This window comes from Aspergillus clavatus, genomic scaffold, assembly GCF_000002715.2.
Source record: "Aspergillus clavatus NRRL 1 1099423829795 genomic scaffold, whole genome shotgun sequence".
In the NCBI taxonomy this organism is placed as follows: domain Eukaryota; kingdom Fungi; phylum Ascomycota; class Eurotiomycetes; order Eurotiales; family Aspergillaceae; genus Aspergillus; species Aspergillus clavatus.
In genome coordinates, this window is record NW_001517104.1 from 1,825,876 (window position 1) to 1,849,006 (window position 23,131).

At 51.4% G+C, this 23,131-nt stretch overlaps 5 protein-coding genes and 1 non-coding gene across 6 annotated transcripts, besides 6 other annotated features; 3 read left to right on the forward strand and 3 right to left on the reverse strand.

Moving 5' to 3' along the window:
- Window positions 1-348: 348 nt before the first annotated feature.
- Window positions 349-5,164, reverse strand: ACLA_014920 (putative Rho guanyl nucleotide exchange factor; the record flags this gene model as incomplete). The annotated part of the gene is made up of 3 exons (XM_001274480.1): window positions 349-915; window positions 996-2,866; window positions 2,941-5,164. 3 exons carry the CDS (start codon window positions 5,162-5,164, stop codon window positions 349-351), a joined length of 4,662 nt encoding a protein of 1,553 aa, XP_001274481.1.
- A 430-nt stretch (window positions 5,165-5,594) lies between these two features.
- Window positions 5,595-5,625: a microsatellite.
- Window positions 5,599-5,630: a microsatellite.
- A 436-nt stretch (window positions 5,631-6,066) lies between these two features.
- Window positions 6,067-6,094: a microsatellite.
- A 150-nt stretch (window positions 6,095-6,244) lies between these two features.
- Window positions 6,245-6,284: a microsatellite.
- An 831-nt stretch (window positions 6,285-7,115) lies between these two features.
- On the forward strand, window positions 7,116-12,147 carry ACLA_014930 (Sec7 domain-containing protein; the record flags this gene model as incomplete). The annotated part of the gene is made up of 6 exons (XM_001274481.1): window positions 7,116-10,297; window positions 10,352-10,691; window positions 10,753-11,141; window positions 11,197-11,303; window positions 11,366-11,748; window positions 11,812-12,147. 6 exons carry the CDS (start codon window positions 7,116-7,118, stop codon window positions 12,145-12,147), a joined length of 4,737 nt encoding a protein of 1,578 aa, XP_001274482.1.
- Window positions 12,148-12,522: 375 nt separating this feature from the next.
- Window positions 12,523-12,550: a microsatellite.
- Window positions 12,523-12,554: a microsatellite.
- Window positions 12,555-12,844: 290 nt separating this feature from the next.
- On the reverse strand, window positions 12,845-15,688 carry ACLA_014940 (mRNA splicing protein SYF1; the record flags this gene model as incomplete). The annotated part of the gene is made up of 5 exons (XM_001274482.1): window positions 12,845-13,136; window positions 13,207-15,218; window positions 15,316-15,369; window positions 15,420-15,536; window positions 15,599-15,688. The coding sequence occupies 5 exons, from the start codon at window positions 15,686-15,688 to the stop codon at window positions 12,845-12,847; spliced, it is 2,565 nt and encodes an 854-aa protein (XP_001274483.1).
- A 317-nt stretch (window positions 15,689-16,005) lies between these two features.
- Window positions 16,006-17,196, forward strand: ACLA_014950 (H(+)-transporting V1 sector ATPase subunit D; the record flags this gene model as incomplete). The annotated part of the gene is made up of 7 exons (XM_001274483.1): window positions 16,006-16,020; window positions 16,089-16,201; window positions 16,320-16,665; window positions 16,721-16,769; window positions 16,819-16,828; window positions 16,888-16,928; window positions 16,982-17,196. The coding sequence occupies 7 exons, from the start codon at window positions 16,006-16,008 to the stop codon at window positions 17,194-17,196; spliced, it is 789 nt and encodes a 262-aa protein (XP_001274484.1).
- Window positions 17,197-17,461: 265 nt separating this feature from the next.
- ACLA_014960 lies at window positions 17,462-22,733 on the reverse strand (the record flags this gene model as incomplete). The annotated part of the gene is made up of 7 exons (XM_001274484.1): window positions 17,462-17,856; window positions 17,963-18,269; window positions 19,043-19,208; window positions 19,261-19,605; window positions 19,660-19,942; window positions 19,993-22,492; window positions 22,557-22,733. The coding sequence occupies 7 exons, from the start codon at window positions 22,731-22,733 to the stop codon at window positions 17,462-17,464; spliced, it is 4,173 nt and encodes a 1,390-aa protein (XP_001274485.1).
- ACLA_014970 lies at window positions 18,613-18,683 on the forward strand. The gene has a single exon. It is a non-coding gene; the product is annotated as a tRNA-Gly (tRNA).
- Window positions 22,734-23,131: the final 398 nt, after the last annotated feature.

A 23,131-nucleotide genomic window follows, 5' to 3' on the forward strand; every position in this document is an offset into this window, starting at 1 on the left:
TGGACGTATCTCTTCGTCCTGGCCATCTGAATTCGGATCAAAAAATAACAAAAGAAAAGCCTTGTCGACATGATAAGGAAATAGTGGTATCAAAAGATGGAACCAGAGACAAGGTCGGGTTGGTGCCCGTGCCATGTGTAGGAAAAATAACGAGAACCCCAAAGCAAAAACCATACCAACCAACGATTATCACTCCCCCGTAAGATGCATGAAGTCGTGCTCATTGCAGGGAGCCTGTATCAAACCAAGAGACAAAAAAAAAAGAGGACAGCTGAACGTGGCTCGGAGGTGGCCAGCCACAATACTCCTTGGGCGCGAACGAGAAAGACACATCGACGGCATGATCGTTTATTCACTGGCCTTCAACAAGGCTACGGCGGCTTGCTGCGCACGCAAACCGCTAGCCTCCCGCTTCAATCTGAAGTTCTCCTTCTTGAGTCTTCCGATCTCCTCCATGGCCTCGGATAATTGGGCCTTCAAGGCTTCTTCCACACTACCCGATCGCACATCTCTTACAATCTTCCCCAGCTCCAGGTTGAATCGATCGTACAACGCCTCATTCTCCGCGCTCGCTTCACGATATAGCTCGTCCAACTTCTTTGCTCGTTTCTCACTGACAACCAGAGACGATTCCAGATCTCTCTCGATTGCAGCAGTTCGGCCGTTCAGCTCTTGCGAGAGCACCTCAAACTTTGACTCCAGATCCTGAAGATGGTGAGAGAGGACCACCGCGTCTGTTGCCGCTAAGAATGAAGGCGGATCCAAAGACCCAGGGTCTTGTGTTATTAGCCTGGTCTGTTGAGGCGCGGTGACCTTCAACGCTTCCAACTCCTGGCCGATCAGAGCCAACTCCTCTTTAAGGCCCAGTTGAGCAGAGATTTGCGTCCTCTTCTCACTCTGGAGACGATCTCGAAGCTGTAAATTGTCAGAGAGCGAAAGGGGCTTTTTGGGACAGACAACAAAAAGCCAGGGCACAGCAAATGAATCTAACTTACCTTCTGTGGGCTCTGCATTCGCAGTTTGAGCGATCTTTGCGCGGAGTGCAGAGCTTGCGGCCGTTTGGGATCAGACGCTTTGACCAAGCCAGGCCGCTCCTTCAGTCCAACACTTCGGGATGATGGAATGCTGGTTGCCCGAGACCTTCTCTTTAGATCTTGAGTTGGCGAAACTGAGGCATCCCCCTTTTCTCTTTGTGGCCGATCCGTTCGACTCAAAGTGGGATCGATGTTTTCTTTGCGGCTAGGGGTGGCTGGTCGAGTGGGTGATCGTCGGCTGGGCGAGGGGAACCGAGTCGGGGAACTACTCTTTGCGGGGGACGTGCTTCTTGCAGTTGAACCGGAACCGTGACTTGTCTGCGGCCTGGGCTGGGTGGTTGGGGTCATTAGTTCGCTACCAGAGGGATTGCCGGATGATACGGGAGTAGAAGGCCTCGGGTTTTGGTTCGGGGAAACGGCAGAGGTCTCTGTGGAGGCTGTCCCTGGACGGAGATCAGACAACGAGCTCCGTCTTCTCCTTCGAGCCTTGACTACTCCGTTGGTTGGGATCCCTCGAAGTGAGGAGAGCGACGGCGGCTGTCCTTGCGAGCTGTCGGGTCGTCGAAGATGCTCCTGAGATGAAGCTGCGCTGGCGCGATCGCGAGAGCCGGGGCGTAAGAGAAGGCCGAGACTGCTATCAATGTCTATTGACTTGGAACGCAGCAGTGAGCCGCGAGAAGTGTTGAATTCCGACTCGCCGGAGCCCTTGCCCTTGCTAAGAGTTCGCAAGATCGACGAAACCTTGCTTTCTCCCTCCATCTTGGAGCCGTCTCGATGCAGGCTAAAGCCAAATCGTTTTCGGAAAGAGGATGCATTGGAACTGATGGAACTTGCGTCTCGGGCACTTGGTTTGGTCTGGTCACTGCTTAGGATGCCGTCGAGTGACGCTCCGGATGGTATGAACTCGTCAAAAAGATTATCAAAGTCATCCACGAGTCGATCCAAGAGGGAGATATGCTGCATGGGGTCTCCTTCAGTGGTGAGAATTTCGGCGAATGCCGCAGTCAAGGCACCTCGATCGCCGTCATTCCCCGATGCATCGAGCAATTCTGCCAATAACCGTACCAAGGACGCCAGTGCACGACGATTTTGAGGGCTGATGTCCACGAGAAACTTCCTGAAATTCTCCTCGAAGTCGCGAGGAAACATGGTATCGAACTGATTCTGAATCTGTTTCAATACGCCAGGGTCTATCACGGGGCCCATATGCTCCTTCCATGCATTCGCCATGAATGTCTCGAAAGCGACAAACAGGGTGTCAACGGGCACTTCTGCTGCGGCTTGGATTTTCCCAGGATCTTCTAATAGGACATTATACAGCTCGTTAACTGATGACCGGTCAACGTTGTCCCTCGTCCTCAGGGTCCGACCAACAATGTTTCCACTGCGAGACTGCAGCGATAGGACATAGGCCGCGAAAGTCTGTTCTAGCAGGCTGAATGGACTGTCTGGGCCCTTAGACGGGCTCGTTCCGACGACGGAGATTTTGACCGGGGTCTCTTCCTTCCCGGGGAATGCCGAAGGCATCGTATTAGAGCGAGGAAGATTGGCCCGCGGAGGGGGCATCTTTGGGAATTCTCCAAGTAAGGTTGCGGAGTTGGGCGCCTTGAGGCTTGATGCACTAGGGTCTTTCGACTGTCCACCGCCAGCGCTGCCGCCCAACAGGCTCGAGAGGAGCTTGGTGGGCGAAGGAGGTCGAAAGCCGCGCGATGCCTTGATCTGCGTGATGAGATGACCGGCGAGATATCGCAGAATCTCAAAATTCGAATGGATTATTGATTCCGTCATGGTCCGGTTCCGGGGTCCGTGTAGGGGCATCAGCGTGTTGAGCACTATGCATAAATTAATATGGGAGGTCTTTACAGGGGCCATTGAGTATCACTGTGGGAGGAGAGCAAGAACTTACGTCGTTTGGACAGCACAGGAACGAAGCTATCCGCTGTTACGATATCTGAGGAACTAACACCGACCGCCGAGTCCATGTCGACTCGATATTGGTCGTCACTCGAGGAGGAGACTGATACAATGGCCTCCACATCTGAGGTGCTTAATGCCTTGCTGCAAATAGTGCGGGGAGTATCAAACACAACTCTGATCTTCGACAAGCTAGTCCGAGTCAACACGGTGTCCTGCTCCTCCTCCAGGACGCAGGCTAAAATCCCGATGTTCCCAACCGTGCCCGTGGGACTTCTGAGCGTCCATCTGCCGTTCTCTCTTTCGGACTCGGAAAAGCGGCCCTCGATTTTTGCCTTGACAATCTCTTCGATCAGTCGACTGGCCCGTCCCTCATACATCCCATTCAGCTCCAGAGCAAAAAGATCAACGGTGGTATTCTGATTCGGCTTTGTTTTGGCTGATGTAGGCGCGAGGAAGAGAATGCGTCCGCAAGTGGATTGCATGGAACGTACGGTGTGCAGATCGTAAACTTGCGCAACCCTAATATCTGGCGCGGTCTGCAGACCAGGTGAGGTCATGGGACCTGATGCGGCGCTGTCGAGGTCTGCCAGCAACCCGCGCGCAGTCGTTCTGCTTCCGGGCGTCCTGGCTAGGAGTACAAGACAGTTCTTGTAGATCAGCATGATGCCCGAACCCTGACCCTGAGGAGGGTTGTCCAGGTGGTATGGGGGGGACAGCTCGTTGAAATCAACTGCCGTGATTAGGCGTCCGGTTGGTAGGATGGTTGCGGGCCACCCATCCACCAGCTCTTTCAAACGCCGAAAGCTCTGGTCGTGATTCGTGGATGACGGATCATCCAGCGAGCATATATCCTTGATCACATCTCGAGCTTTCAGGAGCGGTTTCACGGCGGGATGGATCAAGGGAAGACTGCTGGTCATCGTGTCGATCAAGAGGCTGTACCGAGGCAGGCGTTGAACGGGTTCCATTAGTAAGGATCGCAACTGTTGTTCCCCAGTCTCATAGACTCTTTTGGAGAAACTCGAGTTCCTGTCCCTCATGAATGAGTTGAGGGTCTGTGTGAAGCCCGTGTGGGCACGCATGTAGTCCGCATAGGGCTGTGAGAAGCGCGGAAACCACTCCAGCAACGCATTTGCGAATGCGACAGCACCCATGGCATCTCTCCCTTCCCTGGATGACATGCGATGGGCCATGGACGACGGAAGCTCTGTGTCATCCCCAATATCTGCGATGGCTTCCCGCTCTGTTTCTTCGAGAACGTGGCGGATGACTTCCAGAAAACCAAGGTTCACGTCCAGGATCTCGTTGAGGCATGGTGGGAAAAGGGTGGTCAGAGCGGCTTCGTCCGGGCTGGTACTGGAGGGTCCGCGACCTTGTGCTCTGATGCGAAATTCCTCGGCCACCTCCCGCACCAAACTATAGAGCTTACTCACATATCTCTCCTCGGTATCGACCAGTTCGCACATGGTGAGGCGAAGGGATTCCTTCTGGCTTCTCGTGAAGATCCTGGATTTGCTCAAGTTGGTCGGCTGCGACGGCGCTCGTTTTAACCGCGAGGTCGGTAGGAACATGGGCGGCCCTAACGCCCTAACGAGGGGGGAGTACTGGCCGTACTGAAGGTCGGGATTATCCTCCGCGTCCAGAGCATCGTCATCGCAATCATTTTCGGGCCGGTGAGGGGGTTGTATCGTCCCCGTGGGGAACACCAGATCGATATCCACCCACGGTACTTTGCGTTCCTGGAAAGCGCCGCGTATGTCGCGTACAATGTCCGAGGTCTGGTCCACCTTTGTCATCCGGTTTGCCAGGTCCGCCGCGTGCATCTCGTCAAACAGCTTCGGTATCTTCCCACCTGGTTTCCCCGCGCGGGCGATTGTTTCCAAGCATTCCCGGGCGGGGTCGGACAACTCTGCAAAGTATTTCAACATGCTTACCGCAAGACCTCGACAGATCTCATCGCCTTGTTTCTCGCGCGGTAAATGATTGACAGCGGCATACAACGGCGCCGCGGGGGAGATGGTGATCCGAGGATAGCTCTGAAAGCCGGCGGGGGTCAAAATATGCGCCTGGATGCGCGAGCTGCTGACAGTGGCATTTGCGGTCGCGACGGGGCCGTAGAAGACGAAGATGGACGATAAGTAGGGATCGGACGCCTGATACAGAGCGAGCTGCTCCAAAGGCAAGTCCGACAGGGCGCTCGACACGGTCGCCATTGCGGGCGGATCTGAGGAAGGAAAGGAAAGGGAAGGTAGGAATCGCTGAAACGAGACCACGGAAGGAAGAAATCGGAGCTATATGTAAGCAGAGTATTAAAAGGAATTTAAGAAAAAAATTAAAAAAAAAAATTAGAGGACGAAGAGAGAAGAGAGTCAAGGGAAAAGAATCAAGGATGGACGATAGTAATAATGGAGCAGAGGAAGAATGAGCGACGGCAATAACAACAATAACAACAGTTACACGAGGAGCTGTAATAATGCGATCGAAATGGCGAGAGGGAATTAGTATGAATACATGCAGTGACGAACAGTAAAAGAGAAAGGAAAAGAACGAATGATGGTCCTCAGATCATGCAACGAGGGACAGAAGAGAGAGAAGAGGGGGACGAAGGAGAAGAGGAAGACGAAGAAGAGATCCCCTCCATGGGAAGAGAAGAAGAAGAAGAAGAAGAAGAAGAACAAGCGATGGAAATGGAGATGGAGGGGGAAGAAGAAGAGAGGAAGAAAGAATTCCTCGAGAACTTGTGATGTTTCCGACAGCCCTCTGTTTTTGTTGTCTTCTTCTTCTTCTTTTCTTGACCTTGTCTTTTTTTTCTCTCTTCTGTTTTGAACGGGAATAATAATATGCAGGAATATGCAATGCGATGCAATCCGAACGAATCGAGACGAGGGGATGGGGTGGTTCGAGTCGAGCGATGAGTTGTTACTTTGGCGGGAGGATTCTGGTTGGAGGAGGGAAGTATTCAATCACGCAGTTAAACCGACTAACAGTAACAGGAGTTGGGAGAGCAGAGAGATCAGCCGATCAGCCGGTGGAAGGAGTTATAAGAGATGAGTTGGATATGGATATGGGATATGGGATATGTGAAAAGATTCATCTGACTGTACACTGTAGTAGTAGAGAGAGAGAGAGAGAGAGAGGAAGAGTGGCTGGTGAGGGGAAGACAAGGCAGAGAGGGGAATCCACCATATACCTCCTATACTACCGTCTATACTACTTGATCCAGTAGTAGTACTAGTATCTAGTCAGCTATGATCGATCTATCCTCTCGATGCACACTCTCTATATTATATACGCTGTAGACTGTAGACTGTAGACTGTAGACTGTAGAATGTAGTAGTTATAGAGATGTTGACATGACACGTGTGCTTGCTCCTGGTCATACATATACATATACATACCTTAATCCTCTCAGAATATATTTATATACTCGGTAGGTTCCTATCTACTATGTATGTGAGCTCATATCAACTTTAGCCCGACGACCCAGAAATCAACCTAAAATAAACCATAATAAACAACATACGGACTACGGAGTACGGATGTGGAGAACTTGAAGCCCCCATCGGGAGATTATTTCCAAGGGACAACTGACCAGAACCAAGGTCATTGGATGTCACTCTAATAGTATCTACTATGTATACTACGTATATTATCTATCGACATAGTATCGCAGTCCATCGCTTGGATGTAAAGACGCAAGGATGCCTCGGACCATGAGAATGAGACAGAGATATTCAGTCAGCCTCCTTGCTTATGTCTCCCTGCTTGAGCCAGTAGTAGTGAAAGAAAGAAAAGGAAGAAAGCAGTCGGAGAATCCTCCCAGTACCTGATGGTATCATGGTGAGAGAGGTTGACAATGGCTCTCGGTAATGACTGTACAGTACCGGTACCATTCAAGCCACATAAATACAATACCATACCATATACCATATACCATACCCCCCAGATACACCTAAACCCCATTGAGTAAGCAACATCCAAAACGCTGAAAGAAGACCAGCTGTTGCGTTCAAACTCTCAACTCCAACACTCCTCCAACCCTGTCATTCCTCTCCTCTTCTTCCCTCCAGAGCGACAAGCGATGGTATGAGATTGCTCCCTTCTGCTTGAGCAATCTCCCCCCCCACCTTCCTTTCGTTTTAACAACCCCGCCCCCCCCCCGTCATGTCAACCTCCTCCCTCTCCATCGCCGTGGATCCTGTCGCTCTGGTGACTACAGAATGCATCACCGTCACCTCGTCCATGCGCAAACATGCCCGCTGGGCTCATTCGTCCGTCTCCGCCATCCTGGGCGGGAATGCTTCCTCCCGCGTCTATGAACGAGATACTTCCGCCCCCCCAAGCCCGCGTACGAGCTCAACTGCCTCCCGTCCTCGCTCGAGACTGTCCGCCGTGGACGATGATCATGCTCTGGCCAACCGATGGGGTTTGAGGGGGAAGAAAGGCAAGAGCATGCAGGACAATCCTCTCATCTCCGCATTCACACGGTTACGGAGCGATCTCAAGGATTGTAAGGACATTCGCACCTTCGACACTCCGGCTCTCCTCCATCCCTTCCTGCAGGTCATTCGCTCGTCCTCTACCTCGGCCGCCATCACCTCCCTCGCCCTCGTCGCTATCACCAAGTTCTTCTCCTACAACATTATCAACCGCGAGTCTCCAAGACTGTCGATGGCCATGCAGCTCTTGTCCGCCGCCATCACCCATTGCCGCTTCGAAGCCAGTGACTCGGCCGCCGATGAGATTGTCCTACTGAGGATTCTGAAGCTCATGGAGGGTATGCTCTCCCGGCCAGAAGGAGAGCTGCTCGGGGACGAAAGTGTCTGCGAAATGATGGAGACTGGTTTGAGCATGTGCTGTCAAGTGCGTCTCTCCGAAGTCTTGCGGCGTTCTGCCGAAATCGCCATGGTCAATATGTGCCAGGTCATCTTTTCGCGATTGTCGCACCTCGAAGTGACCGAACCCCTCGAGCCCGGCCCGTCGAAAGCCACAGGAGACGACGGAGAGCAGACCGCAGGCCTCAAGATGGATCCTTCGGTCAATGGAGATACTGTGACGGCGCAGAATCCTTCCGCCATGGGCTCCGACACCGCGGCCCCGGACAGTGAGCGTGTCAGCGGGGATGATCATAGTGAACAAGCGACTAACGGTAGTGCCGTTGCTGCGCCTCCAGACCCCGAGGACGATCTTGGGGAGGAAGCCGAGCCATACTCGCTACCCTCCATCCGAGAGTTATTCCGTGTATTGATCGACCTTTTGGATCCCCACAACCGGCAGCACACAGATCCGATGAGGGTCATGGCCCTGCGGATTATCGATGTGGCGCTGGAAGTCGCAGGCCCTTCCATCGCGAAGCATCCCAGTCTCGCGGCATTGGCCAAAGATGATCTTTGTAGACATCTGTTCCAGTTGGTTCGCTCGGAGAACCTGGCCATCCTCAGTGGCTCGCTCAGAGTGGCTGGCACCCTACTTTTGACTTGCCGCCCTGTGCTGAAGCTGCAGCAGGAGTTATATCTGTCCTACCTGGTTGCCTGTCTCCATCCTCGAGTAGAGATACCTCGAGAGCCTGGCATCGATCCGGCCTTGTATGAGGGAGTACCGCAGGCACCCAAGCTGGTGAAGCCTCCCCCCTCGCAATCGAGCAGCGGCCGGTCAACGCCGGTTCCTGTGAAGGACCGACAAAAGCTGGGTCTGGAAGGGGGATCGAGGAGACCAGAAACCCGGGAGGCCATGGTGGAGAGCATCGGCGTGCTGGCACGCATCCCGAGTTTCATGGTGGAGCTCTTCGTCAACTACGACTGTGAAGTCGATCGTGCAGACCTCTGCGAGGACATGGTTGGATTACTTTCTCGCAACGCGTTTCCGGATTCCGCAACATGGAGCACGACAAATGTGCCTCCCCTGTGTCTCAATTCACTGCTAGGCTATGTTCAATTCATATACGACCGACTCGATGACGAACCTCGACACGAGGGGTTTCCCTCGAAGGAACTCTTGAAAACCCAGCGCCAGAAGAAGAGAGTCATCATACAGGGCGCCCAGAAATTCAACGAGAACCCCAAGGCCGGGATTGCCTATCTTGCTGCCCATGGCATCATTGAGAATCCAGACGACCCGGCCCTCATTGCCCGCTTCTTGAAGGGAACAACTCGGATATCGAAGAAGGTGCTGGGGGAGTTTATCTCCAAAAAGTCCAACGAGGCTCTCCTCGACGCGTTTGTCGATCTGTTCGACTTTTCGGGGAAGACGGTTGTTGACGCGCTGCGAGACCTTCTCGGCGCCTTCCGCTTACCTGGAGAATCTCCCCTCATTGAACGAATTGTCACGACCTTCTCCGACAAGTTCATCCAAAAGGCCCATCCGAAGGGCGTTGCGGATAAGGATGCCCTCTTTGTGCTGACATACGGCATTATTATGCTCAACACCGATGCCTATAATCCTAATATCAAACCCCAGAATCGCATGACCTACACCGACTTCGCTAGAAATCTGCGCGGAGTCAATGCGGGACAAGACTTTGCCCCCGAATTCCTCCAAGAGATTTACGACTCCATCAAGCAGAATGAGATCATTCTGCCCGACGAGCATGAGAACAAACATGCATTTGATTTTGCATGGCGCGAACTTTTGCTCAAATCCTCCTCCGCCGGTGAATTGGTGGTTGGTGATACCAACATCTACGATGCCGAGATGTTCGAAGCGACATGGAAACCCGTCGTTGCGACGCTCTCGTACGTCTTTATGTCCGCTTCCGATGACGCAGTTTACTCCCGAGTCGTCATGGGTTTCGATCAGTGTGCTCAGATCGCGGCGCGCTATGGGATCACCGAGGCCTTTGACCGCATCATCTTCAGCCTCGCCTCCATCAGCACCCTTGCCACGGACAAGCCGCCAAGCACTGCTCTCAACACCGAAGTACAAGCTGGGAAGAAGACCGTCATGGTCAGCGAGCTGGCTGTCAAATTCGGACGCGATTTCAGGGCACAGCTGGCCACCGTCGTTCTCTTCCGAGTCCTAGCGGGAAATGAATCGGCTGCCCAGCAGAGCTGGAAATATGTATTCCGAATCATCAGCAATCTTTTTATCAACTCTCTCATCCCTGCGTTCGATTCCGACCTAATCGCTGAATTGGCAATCCCTTCGATCCCACTGCAGCCACCCTCGCAGGTCGTGGATCGTGATGCGCGCGGGAGCGAATCAGGTCTTTTGTCAGCTTTCACCTCTTATCTTTCCAGCTATGCAGCCGATGATCCGCCAGAACCGTCGGATGAGGAGCTTGACAACACTTTGTGCACCGTTGATTGTGTGGCTGCTTGCTCAATCAACGATGTACTCCTCAACATCAAGTGAGTGCTTGGGAATTCTCTAAGCGCATTGCCGAGGCTAACGGCATTCTATAGATCTCTCCCTGCGGCTTCTGTTGCACTGGTGGTCGAATTCTTATTGTCCCAGCTGCCCGAAGACACTACACCAGCGGTCATTGTCGTGAAACCTGAAAGACCCCTACCTAGGTCACCAACTGGCAAGTTTGACGCACAGCGATCGAACTATGATGCCAAGATGATGTATCATTTGGAGCTGGCGACGGTTTTGACTCTGCGTGACCACGAAACCCTCGAAGTACTTGGTGAAAGACTTGGTACCACGCTGCAGGCATTTATCAGAGATGCGAAGAATATTCACTCGTTGGCGCTGTCACGTATCATCTCTTACCTGTTCCAGCTTCTTCGTCTGAGCCATGTAGGACTGCCTCTCATTCTCCGACTACTTCATGCGAACTCTCCGACTAACATTCTGCTAGGATCAATCCTTCATGCGTGTGCCTGTCATTCTTCATGGTATTTCCAGCTTCGAGCAGGACACTTTAGAAAGCGTTGCTGTTCCTACGATTCAAGGCCTTTCCCGCTGCATTTCAGAACCGGGTCTTCTGAGGAATGAGCTCACTGTTTCACCAGACTTCTGGTCCATTTTGCAGAGACTGCACCAACATACAGAGGCGGCCACCTTGGTATTCGAGCTGCTTCAGGCAATCATTGTCTCGGTCCCTCCTATCGTGACTGCAGATAATTATGAGTCTGCCGTCGGTCTTGCCAATGAATTCATTAGCGCTGGAAGTATAGGTCACATTGAGGAACGACAGAGAGATGCAGTCTCTCGGCGGTCCAAGGCTGTCAAACCCTCGAAACCAAGGTATGTCCTTTGACATTTATGGTGACATTGGCATTGCATCTAACAACGTAAATAGCGAGAATGAGGTTGTTTCTCGTGGCGTGAAAGGTGTTGATCTCATTTACCAACTGACCGGCCGCGTTCCGACCCTCATTAAACAGTCCCACCTCGAGGATAATGAAGGTCAGTCTCAATCATCTACGTATCGAGCAAAACAAACCCACTAACTTCGATGACTTCTTTAGCTTGGTCCGCCTATTGGTCTCCTGTATTCCAATCTCTGAGTGCCCAATGCATCAATCCTTGTCGGGACATCCGCCACCATGCAATTTCTACATTGCAGAGGTGTCTCCTCTCCGTGGATATCAGCTCGACCGACGATAAGGAATGGATAGCTATTTTCGACCAAGTCCTTTTCCCGCTGATTCTTTTGTTGCTGAAACCCGAGGTCTATCATTCTGATCCGCGTGGCATGAGCGAGACCCGGATGCAAGCCGCAACGTTGGTTTGCAAAATCTTCCTCCGCTATCTCGACCAGCTTCCGAACCGCGACGGAATGCTGGACCTCTGGCTGAAGATCTTGGATATCCTCGACCGCATGATGAACAGTGGTCAGGGAGACAGTCTGGTACGTGGGCATAGCTACACTGCAACGCTTCCGATGGATCATCGTGCTAATTGTCCTCTACAGGAGGAAGCCATCCCCGAAAGTCTCAAAAACATCCTCCTAGTCATGGCCGATGGCGGTTATCTGGTGCCGCCCTCCCAAGACCCCAGCAAGGAACACATCTGGTTGGAAACCAAGAAGCGTCTCGACCGTTTCCTCCCCGACCTATTCAAAGACATCTTCCCCGAGACATCCAGCGAGAAGCCCATCCCAGCGTTCGAGGTCTCGTCCCCCGTCCCCCCATCCGATGACCATGTCAACGAGAGAACCGCCGACGAGAGCGGATCACCAGCCCCCAGCCAGTCCGAGAGCGGCTCTCCCGAAGCCGGAAGCCCGAATCCCGAACAAGAGAACTCTTAGTAGTGAGAAGGGCGGTTCTGAACCACCGATAGATACCACATGATCCTCATTTTTTTTGCCCCCCTCTATACCGCCTGTCTGCATCAAGCATTTCTAGCGTGGGTACTCGCGTCGTCTCTTGCCTCGTCTCGTATACATGTACATATATAGTATCTACTCCCCACATGGCGCTGGGGAGAAGTGGTGGAAATAATCTTTGTCTCTGGACTACGCTCTCTCCACGTGGAGTAGAACACGACACACTTGACTAGGAACCAGAACAGCATACGGATGGGATGTATGCTATGCTCTTATTCCTCGATAATCGAGATCGTACCCGGAAATGATCCGCCTGGCTCAAGATTTGTAATGACCATCTATACAGAAGAGAGAGAGAAAAAAAAAAAAAAAAAAAAAAAAAAAAAGAACGCCATCGTGAAGCCAAATCGGGGTAACAAGAACAAATGGGAAAGGCCAGTATAGCAAAGACATTTGCAGACTAAATTCACAGACGGAGACGACGGGACGACATTGTATGGGGACAAGAGAATTGTTACAGAGAAGGGGGAAAACACAAGATGAAGCGAGTGGCATTGATGCGGCTTCTAGCGCATTTGAGGTTCTAAGAGGAGAAGGGAATCGGTTGTGGACGGTGGGCGGAAGACATTTGAAATGAGTAGAAGTAGTAGTAGTAGCAGTAAGTAGAAAGGAAGAAGAACTATTCGGCATCCATATCATCATCAAGGTCAATTGCGTCCGGGTTGACGGGGGCAGCGGCCGGCGGCGCTTCTTGGCCTGCTGGGGGCGGGCGGTTACCGCCCTCAGGCCCTGTGCTGGCGGCAACGAAGCCGACCGGGGCGCGAGCCTGGCGTTCCAAGGCTGCCATGGCATCGGCGCGCTCCTTGGCGCCGTCCATGTCTGTTTCCTCGTCTCCCTGTTCTTTGCCGCCTTCCTGGGCGCGCTGCTGGCTGCGGGCGATTGCCTGGGAGGCAATGAAGTTGACGTCGGTGCTGTTTGCGGGTGGTGGTTAGCGTTTGGGTTCCTCGAGTCATAATGATTCAGGGATGAGTGTCTACTTACTTGTACTGTGCTTGGACGCTTCTCTTGATGCGGAGCATCTCCTTGAAGGTGTCCTCGTTTCCATGCTGGACCTCGAATGCCTCCCACTTCTGCCAGAAGGGCGCGTTGGTGCGGGGATCGCAGAACTGGGAAGCGTGGCCGTAGATTGCGCGTGCGCGGTCGATTTCGCCCAGTCTTCGTTCCATTTCCGCGAACTTGAGGCACATTTCCTTGGCTTCCTGGTCCGGCAGAGCCGCGATCGCTCGTTCGTAGATCGGCCGTGTGGATGTCAGTCCGAAGTTGGAGGCAGACTTGGTGATGTAGAACTCGAACATCTCAAATCTGTCCTCGTCCGAGACCGCGCGAGTAGCACGCTCGTAAATCCTCATCGCATGTCGGGCAAGACCGCGCTCTTCTTCGAGGTTGCCGTACATCAGGTACAGGGGCTTTGCAAACTTGGGAGGACATCCATCGAGAGCCTGTTCGAAAAGATCCCGCAGTCTCTCGATGCCAATCTTCCGGTCCACTGCTTTGGTGAGGTATAGATTCCAAAGCTCGAAAGCAACTGGATAGCTGAAGAGATCCAAGCCTCGTTCATACACCTTGAAGGAATCTTCATAGTATTTGTGTTCTTCCAGCAGATTGGCATAGTTGACCACAGTTTGAGGGGTTGCGATGCGCAGTTCAAAGATTCTCTCGTATACCTTCCTCGTCTCTTCCAGAGTCGCAACACTCTCAACGAGATCAACATAGAAACTCCAAAGTTTCCAACTCTTGTGAACGCGTTGCTGAGGAGACAGGGTCTCGTCGAAGTAGTCCACGGTGGATTTCTTGGGCGTCTGTGTAGCCTTGGCCATGATGCCAACGGCCTTGTCAAAGTTCTCGCTCCGCAGCTCCATCTCGGCCCATTCGCACCAGGTCTCTGCTAATTCAGCAACTGATTTGAAGGGAACCTTGACAGCCTTATCAAAGATAACTCTAGCGGAATCCAGATCCCCACCGCTCTCATAAAACTTGGCGTAATTGACCCAGAGTTCAGAGAACTTTCCGTGAGCCTTCTTCGGATTGATAGCAGCAATGGCGGCCGTGTATGTGTTGACGATTTCCTCTTTGTTATCGCCCCATAGAGCCACCCTCTTCTCCCATTCAATGACATTGTTGGGATTTTGCCGGAGCAGGACGTCATTGACAAGGAATGGTCGACGATCCATAAGCTGTTCGAATCTCAGCATACGCAGGTCGAGGTCGAAATCTGCATCTTCGTCGGCATTTCCTTTGTCAGACCGAGTGGCTGCCGCTTCCATTAAGCTTCCGATGATCGACTCTTCGAATTCGACATATGAGTCAAAGATCAGAGTAAAGTCGCGAACGGTCATAACGGTAGTGATACCCTCTTCAAAAACATCGCGTGCCTTCTCGAAGTTGCCTTTCATGATCCAATAGGTCGCCAGACCAGCCCAAAGCTTTCCTCTCTGATCCGCAAACCGATCAATTCCACTCCGTAGGATGGCGTCGACATTGATGCCCACTTGCGGACCAGTCTCAATATGTTTTGCCTGAGAAACGAGCAGGTCAACCATCTCGGTCCACAGCTGAAAGTTGCTCTTCCCTTGCTTCGACTGAAATCGTGGGTTGTCAAGTATCTCCATGTAGCGCTTCACAGCCTCTGTGTACTGGCCCAAGTCGACGAGCAGTTCGATATATTCTTCAGCATTCTCCGGGTGTATCTGCATATATCGAGCCCAAATCTTCACGGCCGTTTGCCCAGATGCTGAGCGCGCAAAAGCCTTATATAATTTCCAGATCCGGTTATGCTGTGTGATAGGCAGAGCACGGAGTGCACGGTCGAATGTTCGTCGAGTCTGCGTCACTAAGGGCTGCTGAAGCAGAAAAGAGAGATACATCTCCCAGATCTTGGGCATCTTGTTGAGAAGGATAAGGGCTCGTTCGAACAACGCGTTCACCTTCTGGTATTCAGCTCGGTATTTTGTCGCATTGCGGCCCCGGAGATGGTTCATTCGAAATTCCAAATACTAGGAGAGTTAGCCTATTGATTCAAGTCATGTTTCGCTGGTTTTCTGGGACTTTGAAAAAATAATCCCAAAAAAAAAAAAAAAAATGTTGCCATACCATTTTCCAAAGTTTGTAGGATCTGGGAAGCTGCTTACAAGCACGCTCCATGATCTAGTTTCTCATTAGCATATCGTACGCGCAGCATGAGTCAAAAGACTTACGAAAGCCCGCTCGTAAAGTGTCCCATTCTGCTGCTTATACTCAATATAAGCAAGCCAAGGTTTGATGCTGCCGGCATCGCGAAGAAGATCCTGCTCATAAACGGTGTCCTGGTCGGCCTATGATCAAAACAAAGTTAGTATTGAGAGTCTTGGAGCACAATCAAATGCCTAGCACGTACAATCAGATAAAGATCTGGCCCTGAGCCCGACGTTCGGTCCATCTCTGCGTGTTGCCGGTGGGATCTCGGGGGCAGGAGTGTCCCTGGCATTGCGCCGCTCATTCGAGCGAGACCAGCTCACACGGTCAACACAGATTCAATAGAAAGGGAGTTGGCATGAACAGGAGCGCTTTCGCTTTTACTCGTCGCGTTGAAAAAGCGAACCGCAGAGCGCTGTGGACGTTGAAGTCTCTCGCGCACGTGACTTGCTGTCATGCCGCAGCCAGGCGGGCAAAGGTGGTCCAAGCTTCTGCCTCTATCGCGCGGCGTATCGTCATGCCAATCGGAGGCTCAAGCATATGCGCTTTGCTTTACCGTGGTGGCTACGTCGAGGTTGATTAAGATTTCCATTCTTGAAGCTCCCAGCCATGTCAGGTGCAGTGGTATTGTCTCTCTGATCCCTCTACTTGCTCTTCCACTATTGCTAATGCATGTGCCTGTCCTTATCTAGGGCCGTGAGCCAGTCTTCCCGACCCGCCAGTCGCTGGGATTGATGAAGGGTAAGCTGAAGGGTGCGGAGACTGGTCACAGTTTGTTGAAGAGAAAGAGTGAAGCCTTAACAAAGTAAGTTTGTTCGATTTCTCTCGATGGAAATCGACTTGCTGATACGCCTATCCTGACTATAGGCGTTTCCGAGGTGAGTGATTCAGGCCGCATAGCGCACCCCGTACTATCACCTCAGAGCTGACACCGTACTCCTAGAAATTACTCGGCGCATTGATGAAGCTAAGCAGAAGATGGGACGAGTTATGCAGATCGCTGCCTTTTCTCTGGCAGAAGTGAGCTACGCCGTTGGAGGTGATATCGGCTACCAGATCCAGGAGTCTGCCAAACAAGCTCGATTCCGAGTGCGGGCGAAACAAGAGAACGTCTCCGGTGTTTTCCTGCCGCAATTTGAGAGCTACACCGAGGAAGGAATCAATGACTTCGGCTTGACTGGTCTCGGAAAAGGTGGTCAGCAGATTCAACGTTGTCGGGAGACCTATGCTCGGGCAGTGGAGACATTGGTGGAACTTGCGAGTTTACAGGTATTGGATACTCGATCTTCGACAGCTCAAGCTACCTCTGACACCTGATAACTAGACTGCATTCGTGATCCTGGATGAGGTGATTAAGGTCGTTAACCGCAGAGGTAAGTGTCTACATGAATCTATAGTGGCCTGATTGCTAACCGTTGCTAGTGAATGCAATGTATGGACTACCAACCAGCAGGTAGATACCTGAAGTTTACACACTGACTTGGCATTTAGTGAGCATGTTATCATTCCCCGGACAGAGAACACCATCAAATGTCTGTATCTTTCCTTGAATCCCTTACCCCGCCATCGTTCTAACCAATGGCAGACATCAACTCGGAACTCGACGAGCTAGACAGAGAAGAGTTCTATCGACTGAAGAAGGTCTCAAACAAAAAGCAGCGGGATACTGCAGCTGCCGATGCAGAGATCGCCGCTGCTAGAGAAAGAGACGCTGCGAATAAACAGCTTGCTGAAGCAGAAGAAGCCCCCGAAGTCCCTGATCTCTTGGGAGAGAGCGAGGACGCCGACATCATTTTCTAATCTTTGCGTTGTGTATATGAGCATTGTATCGACTTCCTTTTCAGCATGTTTTGGTCGTTTCTACATTCGGTTCTTATCTATCTTATATTATGGGGGTACACTCGAATACAGGAGGCCAGAGCGTATACCCATCGGCAGATGAAATCCGCATCGTTTTCTCCATGTTCAGTACAAAAAGAAAGCTACACAACAGAAAGGAAAACAACCATCCTAACGCCAGAACAAGATGAACCCGATGCCCACAGCCTTTTGAATATAGAGTAGTTCATTGTCTCTGGTAGGTAACGCGGATGGGCTTGCCTTCGTCTCCCATGGGCATGCCGGAGGTCGCTTCCTTTGCGCTGATAGCACCCGATTCGTTCTCGTACTCGACGAAAGCAATCCCTTTCCGACCAGGGACCAATCTGACTTCCCTGAACCCCTCGAAGCGGCCGAACACCGCGGTAAGGCTGTCCTGGTCGGCAGAGTCGGGCAGATCCCGCAAGAACAGAATCTTGTTGGGAGGAAGGTACTCGTCCGGGATGACGGCGGCAGTTGCACCGGTCGTCGGTTTGAGGCCGGCGCCTTTGACGGTCTTGGCTGGACGCGCTGTGTCGACAGGGCCAGGAGGACGCTTGAGCTTCTTTTGAGCTTCGAGGGCTTCGTGAGCTTGTTTGCGCTCTAGAGGCAGTTGGACACGGTCAGCATAAATCGTAATCTCAAGCATAGACATAGAAAGTGTGATCCTTGAGCCCCATTTTCAGAGAGAATGACAGAAGAGACATACCCTTCTCCGCTAGCCGCCTCCGCTTATGGACCTCAAGCTCCTCTGAGCCTCCTTCGCGCAATACGGTCGCATCGCTCTTGGTCTTTGCATAGTCCAGGACCATGGGCTTGTCGAACAGGTCGAAACCATTCACTTCGTCAATCGCGCGGGTTGCGGATTCGACATCGTCAAAGACGATGAACGCTTGCCCTTTCGCCTTCAGATTGGTCTTCGCAACGATCTCAAGGATGTTGCCATATTCAGAGAAGATCTCGGCAAGAGCTTCCTTGAGCTGGTCGACCTTGATTCTTTCCTCGAGGTTGCGGACCTAGATTTGTAAGACGCTGGCGTTAGACGTTGGAGACCTGTTGAGGAAATGAGGGGACGCGGAGGCATACATAGACACTGCGGAATCATGCTGGGGTTAGTACAAACTGTAGCATTGATAGAATTCGGGACATATGCGAGTACTTACGTGGAATTTGGAGGAACTGAGGGGGTAGATGCTGGTAATGCCGCCATGATTGCGACAACTGAGCCCTTGTCGCGAGCTTGTCTTGATCAACTTTCCGTATCGACTGTCGGAACTTCTTTTGAGGTGCTCAGCAGAGGACTGGATAATTGGATGTCGAAACATATAATCTTATTTTCATTAGTCCCAATATAGAACAGCATCATTGGTCTAGTGGTAGAATTCGTCGTTGCCATCGACGAGGCCCGTGTTCGATTCACGGATGATGCATTTCCTTTTTATTCGCTCTCTTTCAACACACCAAAGCACCCATTTTTTCTTCATCTTTTCAATACCATATGTACCAAGATTTTGAGGTCCCTTCTGTAATTCACTGCCTTTTTCATTATTCATGTGCGTTTAGTACTTGTGCGATCTATATCTAGTGCGCGCCATGGCTCCCTCTAAGTTACCAATACCCCCCGCAAAGTCTCAACTTGAGCTTTCAATTGCTTCGGTTGCTTCGTCCAATCCTCATCCCTCACCAGTTCTGACTTCGTCTCCATGTATAAGTACTCTGAAACAGTTGACCGAACCTGCCATTCATCAGTGGATTCGTCTCTTGGCGTTCGTGGACATTGCTTATTTACCTTCGGGAACGGGTGCAGCAGCATCCCAACCATCTTCTTCAGACATTCGGCTCTTAACTGTTCTAACCGACACAGAGGGGCGTACACCTTGATCGCAGCCTCAAGCCTCGCCATATTTGGAGATTTGAAGTGAGCTTTCTGGACAAGGGTGAATAACCTTCTGAGACTGTATCGAAAGTTAGTCCCAGTCCATATTTTTCTGCGAACCATATACGCACCCTGTTTCAGAAACATCGAGGGAAGAGGTGACATATCCGTCTAAGAAAAACGCCGCGAACTCCATCACCGGGATGGCGTAACGGTCGTCGTGTAGATTATCACTTAGTATAGCTCCAAGATCACTTAAGATGGCTATGGCCTTGGACTGCTGTTGCTCCTCGCTATAGTTGCTGATGCTTCGCACCAATGCTAGTCGAGAAGATCGGACGAGCCCTTCAGCACCGGCAACAGCAGAAGTAGCCAGTCCCTGGTACAATGGTAAACGCAGCCAATCAATGGCTTGCAAATGAAGTAACTGAGTGAAGTATTCAGTCGAAGACACATGGCTGAAATGGTCATATTTGCTGTTTTGGTCAATATCAATGCCCAAAGAGGTTATTTCCAGGGGGTTTTCTCACTTTTGTAATGGAGGAAAGTCTTCGGCTGACTCCCAAAAGTCTTGTAAACAGATCCAAGCTTGAAGACGAACCTTGTCCAGCTTTTCTGTAGCAAGCCGGCAGAGGCACCCAATGATACTCTGCAGGTGAGAAGAAAGCAGATCAAGACCAGGCTTATTCTTGAGAACTGTCTTTGCCGCTTGGATTGCCTCCAGCCTCAGTAGGGACCCGATATCACCGCGCCTGTCAGTCGTGTAGTCGTTCAGATACTCTATGATGTGACTTGCGAGATCCTCTGTGATAACTATCAAATTATCAACAAATTGCCCACTTCCGGAACCGGCCTGAACTCACCAGTATGAGGCAGCACTCCTGTTGTCAAACTTCTCACAGCCACCACCCGTTTCTCTATCAATTCCTCCTTGTCCGTGGATCGTAACAGCTCCTTGATAACAGACTCTCTTAGACTGCTGTCAGGTTGAAGTTGCCTGAAAACCGCACCTAGGACCGAGATCTGTCCCTTGCCAGTTGGAAGCTTCCAGGTAGAATGTATGTACGAGAACCAGTTTTGAATTGTATCTTCCTGCTTTTGTAGCGAAAGGAGAGGGAATAATTCGGATATAGCATCGGATGAGGCATCTATTGCGGTTTCTTCACTCCGGGATATGCAAAGCAAGAGGGTGTCATGCGCTCGTTCAAGCGAGACTGTGGAAGGCCGTGAAAAACCAGCCCCTTCAACATGGGGAGCCGATTGAGAAAGCGAATAAATTAGGCGTGAGGAAGCCTCAGCGGTCAGTTCTGGTCGAGAGATTTGAAGTGTCAGGTCCTCCTTGGTTGGGCCTATTGGAGAGCTGAAGATTTCCCAGAGCTCAATTATCTGTTGGGCAACCTCAAGGGCTGTGGACTGCTCTTCGCTATTTTCTATCCTTGCTTGATTTGAATTGAAGGCGTCTATTGTGGCAGATATAGACAGTAAGCAACCGTGTCGTGTCTCAACGTCACCACGAGGAAGAGTTGCCAATTTATGCCGCAACCGCCGAAGCACTGAGCCCATGGTTTTGTATGATTCGTGGGTGCTGAGGACTCCTATTGCTCTCGCCGCCTGTCTTCTGGATTCAGCATCTGGTGATCCGATGCCTCTCCAACCCAATAAGGACTCCACCAGTGGGCTCCAATAACAGTGGTTCAGTGCTGCTGTCACTTTCGCGACGTCAATCATGGCTCGTGAGCGTCGAGCAACCGCATGATAATCCACCACTTGTACTAACGATATGCCTTCGGCAATGGTGTTAGGATGACGGCCGACCAACTCTTGTAGAGCAGCAGAAGCACCTCTTCGGATATTTCCTGAAGGATCCACGCAAGCAGCACACACAAGTTCCGTTGCCAGCATCTGCAGGATGCTTTTCTCATCTTGACCGGTGGGCGTGCTGATCGTTTGTGAATTCAAGGCCAGCAATTCCTGTGTCGTATATTTGCGGGAGAGGGCCCAGATCCCAAAGCACGAAGCGTCCCGGACACCCGTGCCCACAGAGCTTCCTGTCGACGACCTCTGCTCGAAATCCAGACCAGAGATCAGTGGCTGCAGGACATGTGAAAGTTGATCGGTTGGTGGCGCCCGGCGGAAAAGCAAATGACCTAGTGTCAATATTAAGCCTTGCCACCTCTGGGCGTCCACCGCACTCAAATTCTGCTTCAGTGTGTTAACACCAATTCTGCGCGCTTCAAAGGGCGCGATTATGGCTCCATCTGGCTTCTCATATAGGATATTTTCCTCCAACGAGCCAGTCACAGCCTCGATAACTTCAGAAGCCATGTCGGGGTCCAGTTTCAGGGTAATGATACTGAGGGCCTTGCTCGCAGCAAACCGCACTGGTGTATCCTTGTCCGCCAGGGAGACAAGAAAATGATCGATCGAGTCCTCCAGGATCGAAGACACTTTGTCATCTGAGATTGGACTGTTTGGTCTCTCGCTAAGTGAAAGCGCCATGACTGTCATTGTACGAAGAATCTTAACAATGATTTTCCGGGCAATAGCAGACGATTTTATTATTCCAGATACACCGGTCTGCTCCTGCGCAATGCGCAGGGTCCGTTCAAATATCGGAACTATCAGGGGCCCAAACTCATCCACTTGACCAGAAGCACCCAAGCGTGCTAGGAAAGCCAACACCCCGATACACGTGTAGACGGAGGGCTTCTCGGCCGCGACCCCAGGTTGAAGAGTAGAGAATGCCCATTCCGTAAGATTAGTCAAGAGTCCGAGGGCTTGCATGTCCCGTCGGAGGACCATTCGCGCCAGCAACATAGTAGCCGCTTCTCGCTCCTTGCCAGGACCGTGAACGTAATTCAATGATACCGAAAGCAAAGACCTTGTAAGCATCGGTGTTTTCTCGGGCAGCGGCCCGATGTGATGCAGGTTCTCGTACGGTACTGGGAGATCGTCCGAGGACATGGACGAAAGGTCAAACGGGGCGAGCAGCAGATGCGAAAGCCATATCAACATCATATACCGTTCCTCCCAAACTAACCGCCGTGGGCCTTCTTCGCTAGGGTCACCACGAAGTGCATCCCATTCGACGAAAGCGCGCAGCATTGGATCCAGATACTTTGGCTCATTGTTGAGAAACCGACTGATGACCTTGACCCCGCGGACCTTGCAAAACGTGTAGAGAAGTCTACAGATAGCCCTTGGCAAGGGGTAAAGCGACTGCCCTTGCTGCGACCTGAGACTTCTAGACCCATATTGGTCGCGATGCTTGACTAAGTAGATGAGGAAAGCATCAACCAGAGGGGGCAGAAGCGTCTGCAGGTGCGGATCCAGCAACTGTGGCCATTCTTGAAAGGGCTCGAGCTGCAGAGTATTTTCATCAGTCCCATGCTTCCTCAATCATATATGACAGATCGATCGTACATACAAGGTTTATAAGTCTCTCTGTCTTCGCAGCCTGCGTCCATCTTCTTAGAACTTGGGTCTCCTGTCCATTCTCAACTCGCGGTTTCCAAAGCAAGCCAGGCAACTTTGCTGAGAATTCGCTGATCAAATCCCCAGAAGCTCGCTGAAGTTTGATTTCTTTGTCCTCGGCTTCGTCCATGATGAGATCTTGTGTCTCTGTGCGATCTAGACATCTTGAAATTTGTCAGTCATCAAACAGCGGGGAGACATTGACGATATCACGTGACTCTATACTGTTGTCCAGGGACAGGAGAGCCATCTAGATCAATGTCTTGTTGATGAAGAGAAATAAGTCCGGGGCTTTCCAAAAGAGAGAGCTCGTATTTACTTGATTGCTGGCTTCTGAAATGTTATTCCCGGGTCATCATACACGTTCTGTTCCACGATACCGCAGAGTGTACACAATATATATCTTGGCCGTTTTGGTAAGAAACAGATCATTCTTTCTGCTATTGAGAATATATATTTAGAAGATACTCAATCAGTGCACATGTACGCTTTTCAGCTCAAGAGTCAATCTCAGATAACAGCTAAAAT